General features: G+C 38.7%; 1 protein-coding gene and 1 long non-coding RNA gene across 6 annotated transcripts in view; one reads left to right on the forward strand and one right to left on the reverse strand.

The window, feature by feature from the left end:
• Positions 1-13,894, reverse strand: part of klhl13 (kelch-like family member 13) — a 43,698-nt gene extending 29,804 nt beyond the window's left edge. Inside the window, exons 1-2 of one of the 5 annotated variants that reach the window (XM_080307514.1) lie at positions 13,776-13,894; positions 12,284-12,356 (exon numbers count right to left, since the gene is read on the reverse strand). In XM_080307514.1, the coding sequence (XP_080163640.1) occupies positions 12,284-12,336 (53 nt within the window). In that variant the 5' untranslated portion in view covers positions 12,337-12,356; positions 13,776-13,894. Of the gene's footprint in view, positions 1-4,011; positions 4,360-12,283; positions 12,357-13,775 lie in introns of those variants that run through there. The other 4 variants (XM_026182834.2, XM_026182835.2, XM_026182833.2 and 1 more) reach the window with 4 other exon arrangements.
• On the forward strand, positions 13,874-15,866 carry LOC145431547 (uncharacterized). Its single transcript, XR_013911893.1, has 3 exons — positions 13,874-14,043; positions 14,302-14,413; positions 15,323-15,866. It is a non-coding gene; the product is annotated as an uncharacterized LOC145431547 (long non-coding RNA).
• The last annotated feature ends 165 nt before the right edge of the window (positions 15,867-16,031 follow it).

A 16,031-nucleotide genomic window follows, 5' to 3' on the forward strand; every position in this document is an offset into this window, starting at 1 on the left:
TTATCCACCAGCACAGCAGACGTTAAGCTTCTTTGTGTGTGCAGGTAGATGCATACAGATGAATATCAAAGCCGTGATCCAAGGCTGGCCTTGTTTAAAAGTAGCGGCAGATGTTGATGCCGTGATGACGGGGTTCAATACTATAAGCTTTTTCAAGCAAACTATTAGCAAGCTATTCAATTTGTGCAGGAAGCTGGGAGTGCGCCGTAGCATTGCTTGACATGAAGGGAGGCACACCAGTGCTTTTTTAAAAGAATTATCAACTTCTAAAATATTAAATGTGCTCCTCGGCAAAAATAACTTGGCCCACTTTGTGACAAATAAACAGAGCAATAATTAACCGCCTCTTGAGCGAGTCTCTTGTCTTGTTCAGATTCCCATTGCCAATGTCTTGGACAGCAGTTAGCTAAGGAAGTCTTTGTTCTGTTCTGCAGCCTTGCCGAGCTTTAAGTTGCAGTACTTTTTTTTAATTTTATTTTTTTTAAAAAGCCGTCACCAGCAGCAGACCAAAATTGTTTAAACTGCAGGACAACAAACTCTCAAGCAGCAGCTGAATGATATCAAGAACTGCCAAACTGTGACCTGCCAGCCTGCTGGTAGGGAAAAAAGGCAAAAAATACAAAAGCTCTGGTTAGCAATGACTAAACTTTCAAAATAAGAGCAAGGGAATTTCCTGCTGCAAAGATTATCGCAGAAGACACGGTTTAGAGGGGGTAGACAGAACATGAGCCAAGCCAGTATATTAATGATTTCTCACTGATCTCCAAATTTAGTTGCACTTTTAAAGAGGTTTTCAGCATTAGCTAAAAACAGCACTTTCAACTTTTCTGCTGTCACAGAAGTTAAACTCAGTCAGACCTGACTGAGTCCAATTAACACATAAATCACAGTGTGATATATCTGGTGAAACTCTTGAGAATACCGCCACTCTTGATTTATGTATTTTTAACCATAAAAAATGCCTGCGATCAGAGGGAGCTGAAATTCAAAGTCAAAGCAAATGAAAATCTACATCTCTTATTTAGTTTGTCAGCTGTCAAATCAAACATGTGATTATTTTCAGAATATTTGAATATAGATAAAATTTTGATTAAAAAAAACCCCAGAACTAAACAAAACAAAGACTGACAGGGAAAAAAACCCTCAAGGTTGGACAAAATTCACAAAAATGGTGATAACTAAAGGGCTATTTACCTCAGAGACAGCAAAATTCATTTCATAGCAGTGGCACTGGGGATTTCAGCAGCAGCAGAAGGCTTTTAGAGCCACACGAGACATGTGAAGCATCTTGATTTGCAAAAATCTGTTAAACAGATTCTCGGGGCTTTCATTTTAAGTAAAGCTGTTCAATCTGTATGGAATCTAATGCGGTCACACCACTTACACTGCTACAGCCGCAATACAATTTAAAAAAAATATACATAGAAAAATCATCTTGTCTATAAAAATAAACCTTTTAATGAACAGACATCGCGTTCTGTGAGTGCTGGATTTTATGGTCCATTTCTGTCATGGAAAAAAGCAACAGCGATCACTTACAGACTCTTTGAGGGTAAATATTAAGAAGCAATTTGTTTTCCAGACTTTCCAGCATTTTCCCTTAATTGCATTATACTGACAAAGAGTGACGGGAATGTGGGGACAGGGAGAAAGGGTAATGACGTGTTAAAGGTCCCTGGCAGGAATCAAACAGGTGTTGGTGCAGTTAAGGCTGCTGGCTCACCGTGATGCCTCTGAGAGGAGATTACAAAAGACAGCAGTCACATATATTAAGTGCTTACTACTGAATCACCGTAAGATGAGGGATGACATTCATTTCAAGGACTTTTTGTGGAGGAAAGATAAACCCAGTGCTTTTTCTTCACTGAGCTCGAGATTAGTCCACACACCATGCTGCCAGTGAACCTTAACTATTCTTTTCTGGCATGAAATCTGCACCACAGGCAGTTCACTAGTCCATATATAGATTAGGGAGGTTTCAAAAGAGGTGAGCACATTGTGCAAATACATCTCGTTTCTTTATACATGATGAGCACTGTATACTCTAAAAGCTCACTCTCCTGTATCCACCCTGCTCGGGATACATATACAGAGATGACTCTTGCAGCAGATGGAATTAGAAATGTGTCTGGAGTCAAACAGAGGGAGGGCCTATAAAGAGTGACTTCTCCCTGCCCATAGTGTAACCTATAATTGGGGGCCCAATATCAGCGCGCCTAAAAACACAGCTTACTATTTACACTTTTTTAAAATAGACGTGTTGTGGTGGGGCAGGGCCACACTTGGCAGGATGAGGTGGATTCTCAAGGCCTGAATATGCTTCACTTGTCAGCGTGTCCACATTATCTCCCATGAACAGAACCCAAACGATGTCTGCAGCCACTTAAGTACACTTGATGTGCTTTTCCTCCAAACGGCATGCTGACGTGCTGGTGAGAAGATCCTCCTCTCGAATTTGCACAATGTCAAGCCTTGAAAATAATGTGAATAGTTAAGCTTCAATGCTTACAATCTCTGACAAGGTCTTGATTAATGCTATGGCAAAAAGGCGTTACCGGCATTCAACCAGAATGCAGAAAAGTCACTTTTAACGCACTGACACAGCAGGTTTTCCTTTTTCCAACAGTGACGCACAAATTCAGCATATCTACAGACTGAATTTTTTTTTTTTTTTTTAAATGCTCATTCACTTTTCTCTGTTAATAACTTTTTCCACTTAATTAACTTTAACTTCTTATTTACAATTAACCATTTACAGCCAATTTACGACAACTGCTTTTATGGGGTCTGTGTCGCCGTTTCAAAGAAATTAAATTAACAAGAAGGTCAGTAGTTTGAGCTACAGGCTGTCAGGAAATGAGGAAGCACCTTTTCCTCTCGGTTGCTACCATCACTGAGATGCCCTTGAACAAGGCCTTTAACACCCAACTGCTCTGCTGGAGATGCTCAATTGCCAATAACTGTGACTGCCGGGCAGGATGTTTAACCTAAACTAGCCTGATGAAATCTAGATTAAATCTATAATTAACAAGTCAATAGTGTCATTAGTGAACTTTTATACATACAAGATCTCACAATTTAGTCCTCTCCAGGATTCAGGACATACCATCCAGTTTAGGTTTATGCTACACAATAAAAATGTATTTCGTATATTTGCTTGTTCATAGCTGTGTTTTGAGTATGAACAGTTCTACTGAGGATATTTAAAGGGGAGCCTGACATAAGAGAAGTAAAAGCATGGCTTTCTCTTACTGTGCTGCACTAATACAAAAATAAATATTTGAGTAAAACCATCAAAAATAATCTCCTAAGCTTATAAAGATACATGATTACTGGGAACTGCATGAATCCAATTTTGCAGAAATCCCTCTAAGTAAGCCCAGTTAGCCTCTGAAATTCCCTTTAGGCTTTTCAGTTAGCCAAGGTTGTCTTGAAAACTGTCACTTCCAAAATTGTTCTTACCATCTGTAAACCAACCCCGTTACCGTTCAGAAAGTCAAACAAGACACTTACAGGTAGAAAAAAAAATGTAAAGAGAGATGATGGCAGGGACTGTGTGAACCACTCCAGATCTACCCTTCCCCCTTCCTCCTTCCTGAACAGTAGCAGATGACAATAGCTTCTAAACCAGGGCACGCCAGACATCCTGACAAAGGCAGGCTCCTCCCAAGCTGCTGAGTCCCCGGTTCCCAAATAAACACAGCCACAGGGAGAGGGCAAGAGTCGGGGATGTGGAGCATGCTGTGTCCAGACAAGCAGCAAAATGAGTCCTTTTGCCCGAGAGCAAGGCACTCTCCCAGCAAACCATAAAATTCATCTTGGACAAGGGAAATCTCTTGACACACTACAAGGCTTAATCGCATAATTAGGGCTGCAACAAAAACAACGGTGTCACACTCATTTAAAAAAAATAACATAAAATAAAATATTAGAAACTGAGAAGCAAATAACTGCATCTCCATATGCGCTGCTGCAATTGTATATCTTGAATGCTATTCAGCTCTTACTCACATGTAAGCAGGCGAAAGGGGTGAGGACCTGGATGTCTTAAGAACTGGCACTGGGAATTTCCAGCTGACAGGAGAACCGCTTTTCCATTTCAACGGCATGTTGTTGTCACCAGAATGGTGCTACAGCAATACCAACAGCAAAGACCATTTCCATGAAAAGGTTTCCAATGCAGTCTTCCATCCCACTCTGCCCACACCATTTAAGGGGGAGGGAGAGCAGCAGCGGCACCAGCAGCTACAGAAATACACTGGTAAAGGCAGTGCGGGCTACAGTCGGGGTTGTGACTTTAGCGGCAGCACTGAGAAGCCAATAGATTGCATCCACCACGACTACTTGCCCTGCTGCATTCACAGTTGTCTCGTGGTAGGAGGGGGAAGAAGCCCTGCCTTCTCATCACCCTTTCAGGGTAGTGAATAGCCCAGTAGCTAAGCAACAGTGCCACCTTGTTAGATGAGCTGTGATTACAGCTCTTGGCTTTCGGTGCAAATACAAGGATGGTAGATTAAGAAAAATATATATACAAGTAGAGCAGGGCGATATGGCCAAAAATATTTATCACGATATATATTTGAAAATTTGCAATAACGATATAACCGACGATATAATTGATGCGAGACAAAATACAACTCCACAACATTACTAGCGCAAAAAGACAACCTTCCATTTATTTTCACTTAAACAAGAAGCTGGTTTTTATGTACATTAAAGCTTTATAAAAATGTAACAGTGCAAATGCAAATTCCTTGCTGAAAGTTTAACCAAAAGGCATTTCCAGTAGAAATGGGCTGACATATCCTGAGCATAACCATGTATAATATCCACTGAAGTTAAAAAGAGGTGCTTTGCAACATTAAACTGCAGTGTGCAGTACGTATTTTTCGCACCATAAGGTGCACGGGATTATAAGGCACATTAAGCGAAACAAAGCAATCAGATAAATCAAACTTTATTAAACTCATTCTTCTTGCTTCCTCCACTTCTGTACCATTGATTCATTAATGTTGAATTCTCTGGCAGCTGCTCTATTCCCATGTTGTTGCAGTATATTAATGACTAACCTCGTATTGTGGATGGATTATCTCAGTTGTTCTCCTGACTGAAGTTTGGTCCGTTTACAGCATCCTGCCATGCGATTGCATTTGTCTCTAACCATGAAGAACCTTCACGTTAACTTTTATAAGTGGAAAAGTGTTAGTGTTCGTCCTCCAGCTTCACTGTTTATGTTATGCTAACATAGCTGTGTCGCTAGCGATCACGTAGCACATCATTATATACCAGCTAGCCCAACTTCAGTAACCCCACAAACGTCACTGCTGTTTAGTTTCCTGTCTTCATTTATGTTGGAAGTGATAGCAGAGCTGTACGTTTGATTTTTTTCAGAAATCTCTCAGTCAGAACATGCAATATCATGCTTAGGTAACTAGCGAAACTAGCGAGCTAACTTCCGCTAGCTTCCTGCTAACTTCTAACTCCGTTAAATGTAATAACTTTTGTTTTCATGGATGCCTGGAAGTTAAACTTTATAGTTACACCTGGTAAAGCAGCAATGCTGATCGTTTTATTAAAGATGAAAGAATTTAGACAGTTTTTAACTCTAAGTGATGCTGCAGTGTTGTTTGACCTGAAGTATACGGAGTTTAGGACCCAGATTACTCCCAGATTTAAGAGCATCTTAGTCCGACAAATACGACAATAACAACGGCCGCTTGCATGTTCTGCAAAAAAAATGTGCTTTGTTGTGTATCTGACGGACAAACACCAAACCAGTTCCACATCACGGAAGTTGCACCATTTTTACAAACCAATTCTGGTTCATCTGTTTCACTCAACAATCGGCCATGTGCGTATGAAAACAAAGGCACTGCGCATGCGCGTTTTACTCCCATTCTATCGCGATATTTCATTTTCCTATCGTTGCCTAACATTATACCGGTATTACCGTGAACGGTATAATATGGCCCAGCCCTATATACAAGTCAATTAAAAAACAAACAAACAAAAAAACAACCAAAGGATCCAGTCTCAAGAGATGGGCATGTCACTGATTAAACTATATAGTTCTATATACTAAGTACTGGACATGGGCCACTATATTCATATTCCCATTGCCTTTTAAATTAACAGTACAGAAAGAGCGCAAATTGATCAAAATTTTAACTACACTACCTGAACTGTTCCACTTTACCAAACCTAAGCATGTAGGGATTTGGAGTGAACTGCAAGTTGATGTTCTCTTCCTCTTAAATTATCCCCCACACAAAACTGATTGGAAGGCGATTGGTGGTGCAGTTGGATAATGACCTAAAACCATGGAAGCAACCCAAGAGCTTATTAAGGCAAAGGAGTGGAATGCTCTTAAATGGACAAGCCAATCATCTAACTTCAAACCAACTAAGCCCACCTTTCCCTTACTGAAAGAAATAAAACGGAAGGCACAAACAAGACCCACAAACAAGCAGGTACTGGTGCTAGATGCAGTGAAGGCAGGGCAATGCATTCCACAGGAAGAAACATCATTTGGTAAGATGCTCTGACTCAAGACTTCAGACAGTCATTAACTGCAAAGGATTTGCTGTAAGGAGTCCCAGTAGGCTTTGCTTTAGGTCACAATACCTTTGAGATACAATGCAACACCTTTTACAATCCATCTGATTAATAGATCAGATGATCGAACACATCGACAGCTGAGATTTACACTGATGTTATAGAATATTACGTTACGGACTACAGCCAGCTTTTTAGCTATAGCATAATTTTCTACCTCTGCAATTAACTAGAGGAGCCTAAAAACTGCTGCTCAGGCTGTACGAGTCAGACTGTGGTCACGGGACGACAGAGTTGTCACTGTGATTGTGGCTGTGGCCATGGCTGTGCTTTGGACACGGGCATGATTAAAAGGCTTTGACACATTGGTTTCTGCTGCGAACTGAAATGGCTGTGCATACTGCAGGTTCTGAACTCTTGTGCTGCGTGGGTAAGTCATTTGTCTTACCTACGCTTTCTTGGCTGGGAGGTCATAGAAACAGTGCAGAGTAGTTACAGCACAGCGAGACATATCCTTAGCGCCACAGATTGGCTGATAAATGCAACCACAGTTTATGCTATGCCCGCTTCCACAGTCAGAAAGGGCAGATCCATCTAAAGGCTATGCACAGTTATACATATGCAACAGGGCTGCCCTTGAAAGTTAACACTTCATTTAATGAAGCATTTAATGAACATATCTAATTTGATTAACATTCCCCAACTCAAATCAATTATTTATCTACCTGACAACAAGGGCTGTGAAAACTAGGAAAACTGACCAAAAGTCACTCTTATTTGAAAAACACACACAAATATTTTAAATAGCTGCACACATTATATGTGCACATTATGTCCACAAGTGGTCAAACAATAGAACTAACCTGAACAGGTACATGTACTTCAACATAAACATGCCATTTACAAGCCCTACATTACCACATATTACAAAAAATATATATATATAAATAAATAATAATTTGCTTCTATTATAAAGAATGGACATTCGACACCCTTTGCGAGGTCTGCTGTGGCAAAACATGGAAGATTAATCGTTTGCTCAACATGCAAATGGGAAATAATCAAACCAGCAGGGGGCTTAGGTCCACGAAGCTTTGATCATCATCCTGTTCTCTATTCAGTATCTAGCCAGTTAAGGCTCCACGATTTGATGTCTGCTGACAAAAATCTATTTTACCAAACAGGAGTCAGAATGTAAATCATTATCTGGAGCCAAGATGGGGTTTCATCTTTCTACCATTATTATCATACGACTGTTTTAGAAATTATTCCAGGCGTAAGCTTATCCCCTACGGAGCCGGAGCAATCTGAAAATTTTGTATTTAACAGCTGTGGTTCAGACAAAAAAAAAAAAAAAAAAAAACAGCCCTCAAGTTTTTTCATGTATTTTTTTTATCGTACTGTTATTGCCTGTCTTAGTTTTTGGTTTTTTTTGGTTTTTTAAATGGTACACATAATAACAAACTAAAAGATTTTTTGGGGGGGAAAGTAGTTTTAAAAAGTTGAAAAAAAGACATAAAATGACTTAACACCTGCTCACCCTCAGCTGTTCAGCTGATATTTTTGTCCACTTCAGCTACATTCACCTGCTCCCTAATTCAAAAGGGTCACCACAGCAGGTAGCTTTCTGACACAACCCCAAAGGGATACACATCTGCCCCTGGGATTTAACTGGATATGTTTTACTTGGTAGGTGAATTTGTAAACCACTCCACCATGGAGCCACATTTACTTGGCCACTTATGTTCCCTGCTTGTGGCAAACTAACAGTGAAAATGTACACCTGTATTTTCATCTACACCATAGTTACTGGGTAACCGCACACCCTTGTCTCCCCCTGGAAATGTAACTACATGACTGTGATTGACCTCATCAGTATAATCCTTTCTTCTTATTTCTTCCAACTCCTGTTTCTGCCCTTATTTTTTTTTTTTTTTTGAATGGACTAGATCAACTTAAACAGAAACTTGATTGCAAACCAGTGTTTTGGAGGCAAAGCTGCAGTACAACAGAGACACAACAGCACAAGCATAAATTTTGGCAACGTCACCAGCCCTGTGCGTGGACTACAAAATAGGCTCTCCACAGATTCGACTCGCACAAGTCATAATTAGTCTTAAATCCTTCACCACTCTCTGCGTATCTGAGGTCTGAGTGAGACGTCCACCTAAGATGCTACCTTTGCCATATATGAATATGGAGAATTCAAAACACTTAGCATTACATTTTGTGATTCTTCTAACTTTTTATTTGCCAGAGACTGCGAAAAGCACCGAGAGCCAACCAGAGGCCAATTCCAAAACAGTGTTTTTGTGTGTTAATTAAACTGCAAATCGGTTATATCAGATAGACTTCTTGGATCATTGCAAAAAAAAAAATATTAAAACGTAATATGTCTATGTATGTAATATCTACTTCTTTAAAAATACAACAGTAGCAGCATTTCAAAATAAATCTTTCTTCTCTGTGTTATTTTTGTCTAACCTCAACTCACCATCAGACTGCTGCAGTTTCAAGTGGCCAAGAGTGCACTGTCCCGCTATTACAGGAAAGGCTTCATGTGAAGTGTTCAAGCATAAATTCTTTCTGGTGGCTGATTTTGTGACAAAGTCCCTCTCAGAAAAGATGAATATTTGTCCACTTAATCTGTTCTTGTGTCAAATTTCAGCTACGCTGCATGTGTGTGCAAGCACCCCCTCTGTAGTGGATATTCCTGCATATGACATACAAACCCAGCACTAGCCAAACAATAACATCTTTAAATAGTCTTCTCTCCTCTTGCATTCTGAAATACATATAACGGTCATGACCCTTTTCCCCCTCTCTTCTTCTCCTCAACTGGCGGTGCCATCTGTATTACAACCCCCATCATCACACCTTACGCTGTAACTGGCAGAATGACCTTGCGTCTTAACCAAGGGCAGCAGTCATCGTGCCGCTTCTGTCAAAGCCTGAAGGCTCAGTGCTACACCCATTATTCACAGTCCTATTCTATCACTCTCCTCCAACAACTGCAAACCCCCACATAATAGAGCTGTCCATGTCAAATGGCAGCAATACAATAATTCCACACCAGTGTAAAGATTTTATTTTACATGAATGAACTGTGAACAGCAAGGTTTCTATGCTAAATACAATTTGATTATTATCCAAAAGCAATTAACCATAGGAGAAGTGAAGTCATGGTGTTTTTAAGCTTCTTTCATTTATTAAACAGGCTTTTCTAAATGTGTTACTGATAGCTTATGCTGTGGAGAGACAGTCAGCAGTCCGCCTTAACTTTACACTCACAACTGTGTTCTCCAACTGCCCATCCATTTGGTGGTGTGTCTCATCCACCTCCACACAGTCTCAGTTCTGTTCTCGAGCGCCTTTTACAGACCATAGCTGTCCAAAGGGAGTTTAACCTACTCAAATTCAACTAAATTTTAATCAAAGAAGTCACGGTTGAGAAACTGGCTGTCTGAACTGGCAGGATTAAAAAAATAAACAACCTCAAATAAATATGAGGAATTAAATTAATCTAATTCCAGCTAAAAGTAACACCAAGGCTGCAGCCAAAGCCAAGGAGGAAGGCTGGGGAAAAATGTCTGCTGTGTAAATTAATAGGCATCAGCATCACCGCCCCATTATTAAAGCAAAGCATATCTGATTAGAACTATAATTATGTGTTCCATTTAAATTTTGTGTTGCTTAGATGCAATCTTATGGCATGTACGACTACTTCACCCTTTTCTTTCAGGTGCGACCCTGCCAATGTTAAACAGTCTCGAAAGCAATTAAAGATCAAATATAAGCATGCTTACAAATCTTTCACAATCTCAACAAGTATTCAAAGCTTCTTCAGTGCTAAACGAAGGCCTTAGGAACAATAAAATACATCTGAAATTGTTTGCTACAGGCTAGAATAAAAAACAACGAGGCAAAGGAAAATGTTCCCTCTCCAGAGAATCAATATTGTCATTGATGTTTTGGAAAGACAAAGGGTTTAGATGCTCTATTAAAAAGACTAGATGCTCTCTATCTACACATCAAAATATTTTTTGGTAAAAGTGGTTGACCAGTTAATCAGGCCTTTAAATGCAAACATCTGTTACCTGGAAAATAAGCAGCTCTGAAGCTTTTTAGAGATAGAACTGAAATTACCATGACTCAGTTGGCTCACTTAAACTTTGTTTTTGTAGCATGCATTATTCAGGAAGTTAAAATTACTCCCTATTTTGCCTGGATAAGTTACTTTTATCGATAGTGAAATGCTGGTGCTAAGACACCAAAGATGATCAATTTTCAAGTTCAATAAAAGTGGTCACTACCTTAATAATACTTAGGTTGTATTATTGTAGGGTCTTTAACTTGCAATATAAAGCGCCTGATGTTATGATTTGGCGCTATATAAAAAAAAATTTCATTGACTTTAACTGAAATTGAGTTGAATTGAATCAGATCAGGCAGAGCATCCAGCCTAAAATGTGTGCCAAATCAAACATGTGGTGTGGTGAACCCTCGGGAAATAAGGGACCAGCTGAAAGTACCTTCTTCTTCTATACCTGCTATGAAATTGTTGTCTTCTATCAGTGATCTCAACAGAAACGTGCACATCTTAATTCTATTAGTACCACATCAAAGAGCTGTAGCAGTTATGAAACCGAGAGTGAAACCGCAACACAAATACCAACAGTTTTGGTGCACAGTTTGACTTCCTTATCTCTTCATCTATCGCTTTTGCTTAAAATGAAAGTTATAAGCTACAAAGGCAAAAGATGAACAGTAAATCTACAAAAAGCTCCGACTTCTTATATAAATCTCTTTAACACCTATCCATTCAAATCAGTAGGTATTGTGCCGTCTTAATCCAACAACAGTGGAAGAAGCTAAAATGAGGACAAAAGACTAATTCTGTCATCTCTGCATGCATGAGTGTCACTATTGATTTTAAAAATAGTTATGCCCGTCTCTAACTTTAAGTCCCGCCAGGAACCGAAAACAGAGGGCACCATCCACCACAGTTATACCCAGTGTTGGTCCATATTAGGTCACATCAAGTTGAGTCAAATGACTCAGCTTGATGAGTCATTTGACTCAACTTGATGGGGGTAAAAAACAAAAACCAAAAACAAAGACAAAACAAAACAAAGAAACTGCTTGTTTTCAATTATTACCAAGTCCAGTTATAAATACCATTAAAATCCAATTTGAGTATATATAGAAAAGTATGAAATAACTATGAGTATGTGAAAATACTGCTTGTTTAGTGAGAAATAAGCCACTATTACACACAGGCTACTCAGGCAAGATGTAAAAGGTAAAGTACTGGAGAACAAAATAATATATTAGAGTCACTGGAGAGGCTCAGGGGTTTTAGCAGTATTTTTCAGTCCTGGCCTATGTATACTAATGCATTAATACTTTAATTCCTTAACATGTAATAAATACTACTTAATTAACACCAGGTAGAAGCCATTCCTATCCAGAATTTAAACCAACCATTACCTACAGTTTAAAAATGGCCCACCATCAATTCTCTATTGGAAGATGCTTTTTTTAAAAACGACTAATTTTGGCTGGTTACATTTAATATTATTCTAAGAGAAGGAAAAGAAAATCTTAAACATTGCTTACACCATATGTTAAACATTCCTTAATTTTTGGTAAGTTTTGTGAGCAAAATATAAAATTCATAGGCATATTAATAAAAACAAAAATGCAAGATGAGGCCGCATTACCATACCTATCGTGCAGTCCGACGGGCATCGTCTCCCCTCTGTGTATAGGGTGCTCCATACCCTCGCCAAAAACCACACCTCAAAAGCAAAATATTTGTGTTAAAACCCTTCTCCAAGAAGCACACACATTATGGCATTTTCTGAACTCCAGAAAATGCCATAATACTTTTTTTAATTAGGTGATTTTTAATTCAGCACTTTTAGGAAAGTTTTGACAGTATTAACAGCATTTTTAAACTGAACTTACGTTATCATGTTTTAAAGTTTGCACACTTTAACGAGCCAGTTTAAGAAAGCTTCTCCAGCAAGGCATTGATCTTTTCTTAATCCACTTTACCCCATGTCAGCTGACACAAACATTCAGTTACATGGCAATGCACCATCTGAACGCTTATTCTCCTCAACTGAGATGTACCACACACACACAAATCCCTCATATAGTTTCACCTTAGACGATATTAAACTTACATTAACATCTTAAATAATTGGTAGTAACAAAGTGCGTGTGCATGCATGTTACTTTGTAGCTGAAAGCTGAAATAGATTGACAGAAGGGTGAATGGGTGTTTCTTTGACCCCATCCGCTGCTAAAATGTTACAGTTACATCACAACTTGTTGCTTTACACTGAACTAGGCTAATTAATGCTAAATATAGCTCCAGTCTATGTTACTTGAGAGAACAATCTTCGTGCTCGTTTAAAATACAGCAGCATCACCTTTAAAATAAGAAAAGATGAGCAAACTGTCATCGCGATTGTTTCAAAAGCTTAGCTCAAAAGTTTTTGATATTTGAGAAGTTTTCCTAAAACTTTGATTCCCTCTGTTTAAGAATTAATTTAGTGACAGGGTTTAATTTGGGACGAACGTTTGTCACCACAAAGTGCCGAGCTGTCGGAGAGACGTGTGGAGAAGGTGAGGTTAGTCCTTTTAAAGCTCAAGGTTTGATATCGTGATGTATGGGAGAGAAACTAAAACTGACTTTGTTCCTAGCAAAGGCTTCAGGCTCCTATCTTTAAACACGTCTGTCTCCATTAGCCGGACTGCGACAGCTGTTCAGACTTAACAGACAAGGCAACCAAATGGGAGCTTTGCTCATTTTCTGGCCATGTTTGACTCCATACTGTCGGTACACCTCCGGTGGGAACAGGCTAATGCTAACTAGCTAGGCTAACCCTATCGTTAACATTTGCTAGCTTAAAATAACATCAAATCACGACAGTCGACTTTGTGGTTGTCGCGTAAGTTTCTCTTAAGCAATCTTCCCATAGCGACATTAGCTTAACCAGTGACGGCGCAAAGGACTGTGGTCCTAATATAAGTTAGTTGGTTTAGTTATTAGTTGGTCTGGTTGGTTGGTTGATCTACCACCACCAACAGATGCCTATGGCTAACTGACAACCCGGTATGTGTTGAGCTTAATATACTACGTATAACATATTCATTAATGTAGGCAGTTTAACTATACTCTGCAAAGTTTTATAAAGCATATTCCATACCTTCCACAACGATATAGCGTTACCTTGCGTCCTTGTTTTCCTTCCAAGCCCTCAAATCCACTTATACCCCTGAAGCCTCCTTCCTAGTTTTATCCAATGCAGTTGTAGCTTACTAGGAAAGCCGGAGTATCCACACTTTCCATTGGCGGAAGAGTATGGCAATCTTCTCTCATTGGCTTAAAACTTCCGTTACTAAATAATGGTTTTAAGACAGCTTTTTTTATTTGAAGCACCTGGACACTGAAATGCCTGGATAATACTTTGTGAGGTGAACCATAGCCTTCCATTTAAAAACATTCGTGAGCTATATTCATAATGAAAAGTATCACATGTTGGAAATTAGTGAGACAGGGACGCACATAAAGTATGATAATTAGGTTGGTTATTTATTTATTTATTTAGTTTACAAAAGCAGAAGTCTGAATTTGGAGTTTGAATATTGTGGTAAATCAAGTGGAAATTTCAAGATGAGCTAATGTGAGAGGCTAATGTTGTTGAAATATGGAAGTGATTTGTTTTTTCACAGGTACAGCAGAGATCGGTGTTCCTGCTGCCCAATGACATTCCAGCTCAAACAGCAAAAATTAAAAGGACTCTGACAAATAAATAAGACAACACATACCTCATTTATCCCAAAGGTCAGGAATTTCTTTTTTTACACCATGTAAAGTTAACTAGAAAAAAACAAATAAATATGTTAAATAAAATTAAATAAAATATAACAACAATACATAAAAAATATTTTTAATTAGTTTTTACTATTGAAAAAAGTAAAAGATGGATCAATTCTGCAATGAAAATGACCAAATAGACAAACAATAGCCACATTTGTTCACAGTATGTAAATCATTTTAAAAGACATAAATGCATTTTTGAATGACAGGCTACCTGTAAAATATGTTTGGTTTTTTTGTACTTTTTTTAAAGTACAAAAAAACTTTGAGTCTTTGATGAGTCTTGTGACTTTGTCTTGTGACTCAGAGATCCTCTTCTGCATGCCTTGGTTGTAATGGGTGGTTATTTGAGTTAACAGCTACAGTCTACAATGACAAAATGTGTAAAAATAATGTATGCATTCATTAAAATGCACTCAGATTCTCCAATAATCACCTTTCTGCAACCTCCACCTTTTCATACTCTTGAATAATCCATTAGATTGTAGTCTTATTATCAATCAGCTGATGCATTGATCTGGAACAAAGAGCGCTTTGATTGCAAATGAAAACACTTCAGCCTGTGGTGATTTTTCCGTACCTCATTCACTGTGCCTGTCGCAGCATGTGAGAAAGAATGAGCGGGGCATAGAGCGGCTAACATATGAGCGTGTAACTTAAATGAGTTTTTCAATGGATTTATTAAGCACTACAATTTAATTACACTTTCTAGTATACTTAACAATACCCCTGCACTAATTACTGATCAGTAACCGTGTATAGAGTGGGGGAAATGATTGTTTGAGAAATGCTGAGTATGATCAAAAGAGCACCATTCCTACATTCAAGCACAGAGGTGAAAACATTATGCTTTTGGTTATTTTTCTGCTAAAGGTACAGGACGACTTCACCACATTGAGGGACCAATGAGCAGGACCATGTACAATAAAATCTTGGACAATACCCTTGTTTGCTCACCCAGAACACTAAAGATGGGTCAAGGATGACTTTTCCAGCATGGCAGTAGCCAAAACCAAGGCAACAAAGAAGCACATTAAGATTATGGAGTAGCTTAGCCACTCTCCAAACTCTCTCAGTCCTATAGAAAATTGGTGGAGGGAGCTGAACCTTTGAGTTTCCAAGTTGCAGCCAAGAAACCTAAAAAAGTTTCTGTAAAGAGGAGCGGGCCGAAATCCCTCCTCAGATGTGCACAAACCTGGTGACCAACTACAAAAAAACTTCTTACCACCATGCTTGCTAACAAGGGTTTCTCCAGCAAGTACTAAATCATGTTTTGATTGGGGCTCAAATACTTACTTCACTGAATGATATGCAAATCATCTTATAATTTTTATGTAATGTTTTCTTTCTGGGTTCTTTATTAAAATCCTCCTCTATCCTTTCTCTCTCGGTTAAAATAAAACTGCCATCAAATTTGGAGACTGTTAATTTCTTTGTAAGTGAAGATCAAAATAATTATTTCCATCACTGTATCCTGGTCACATTTATTTAGCCGTTTTTCTGGTGACCTTACATATAATAATGTTATTCTAACTAATAATTAAGATATAATTATTATGTCTGTGTGTCTGCTTAAAACAAC

The sequence above is a fragment of the Astatotilapia calliptera genome, chromosome 10 (assembly GCF_964374335.1).
Source record: "Astatotilapia calliptera chromosome 10, fAstCal68.1, whole genome shotgun sequence".
Lineage (NCBI taxonomy): Eukaryota > Metazoa > Chordata > Actinopteri > Cichliformes > Cichlidae > Astatotilapia > Astatotilapia calliptera.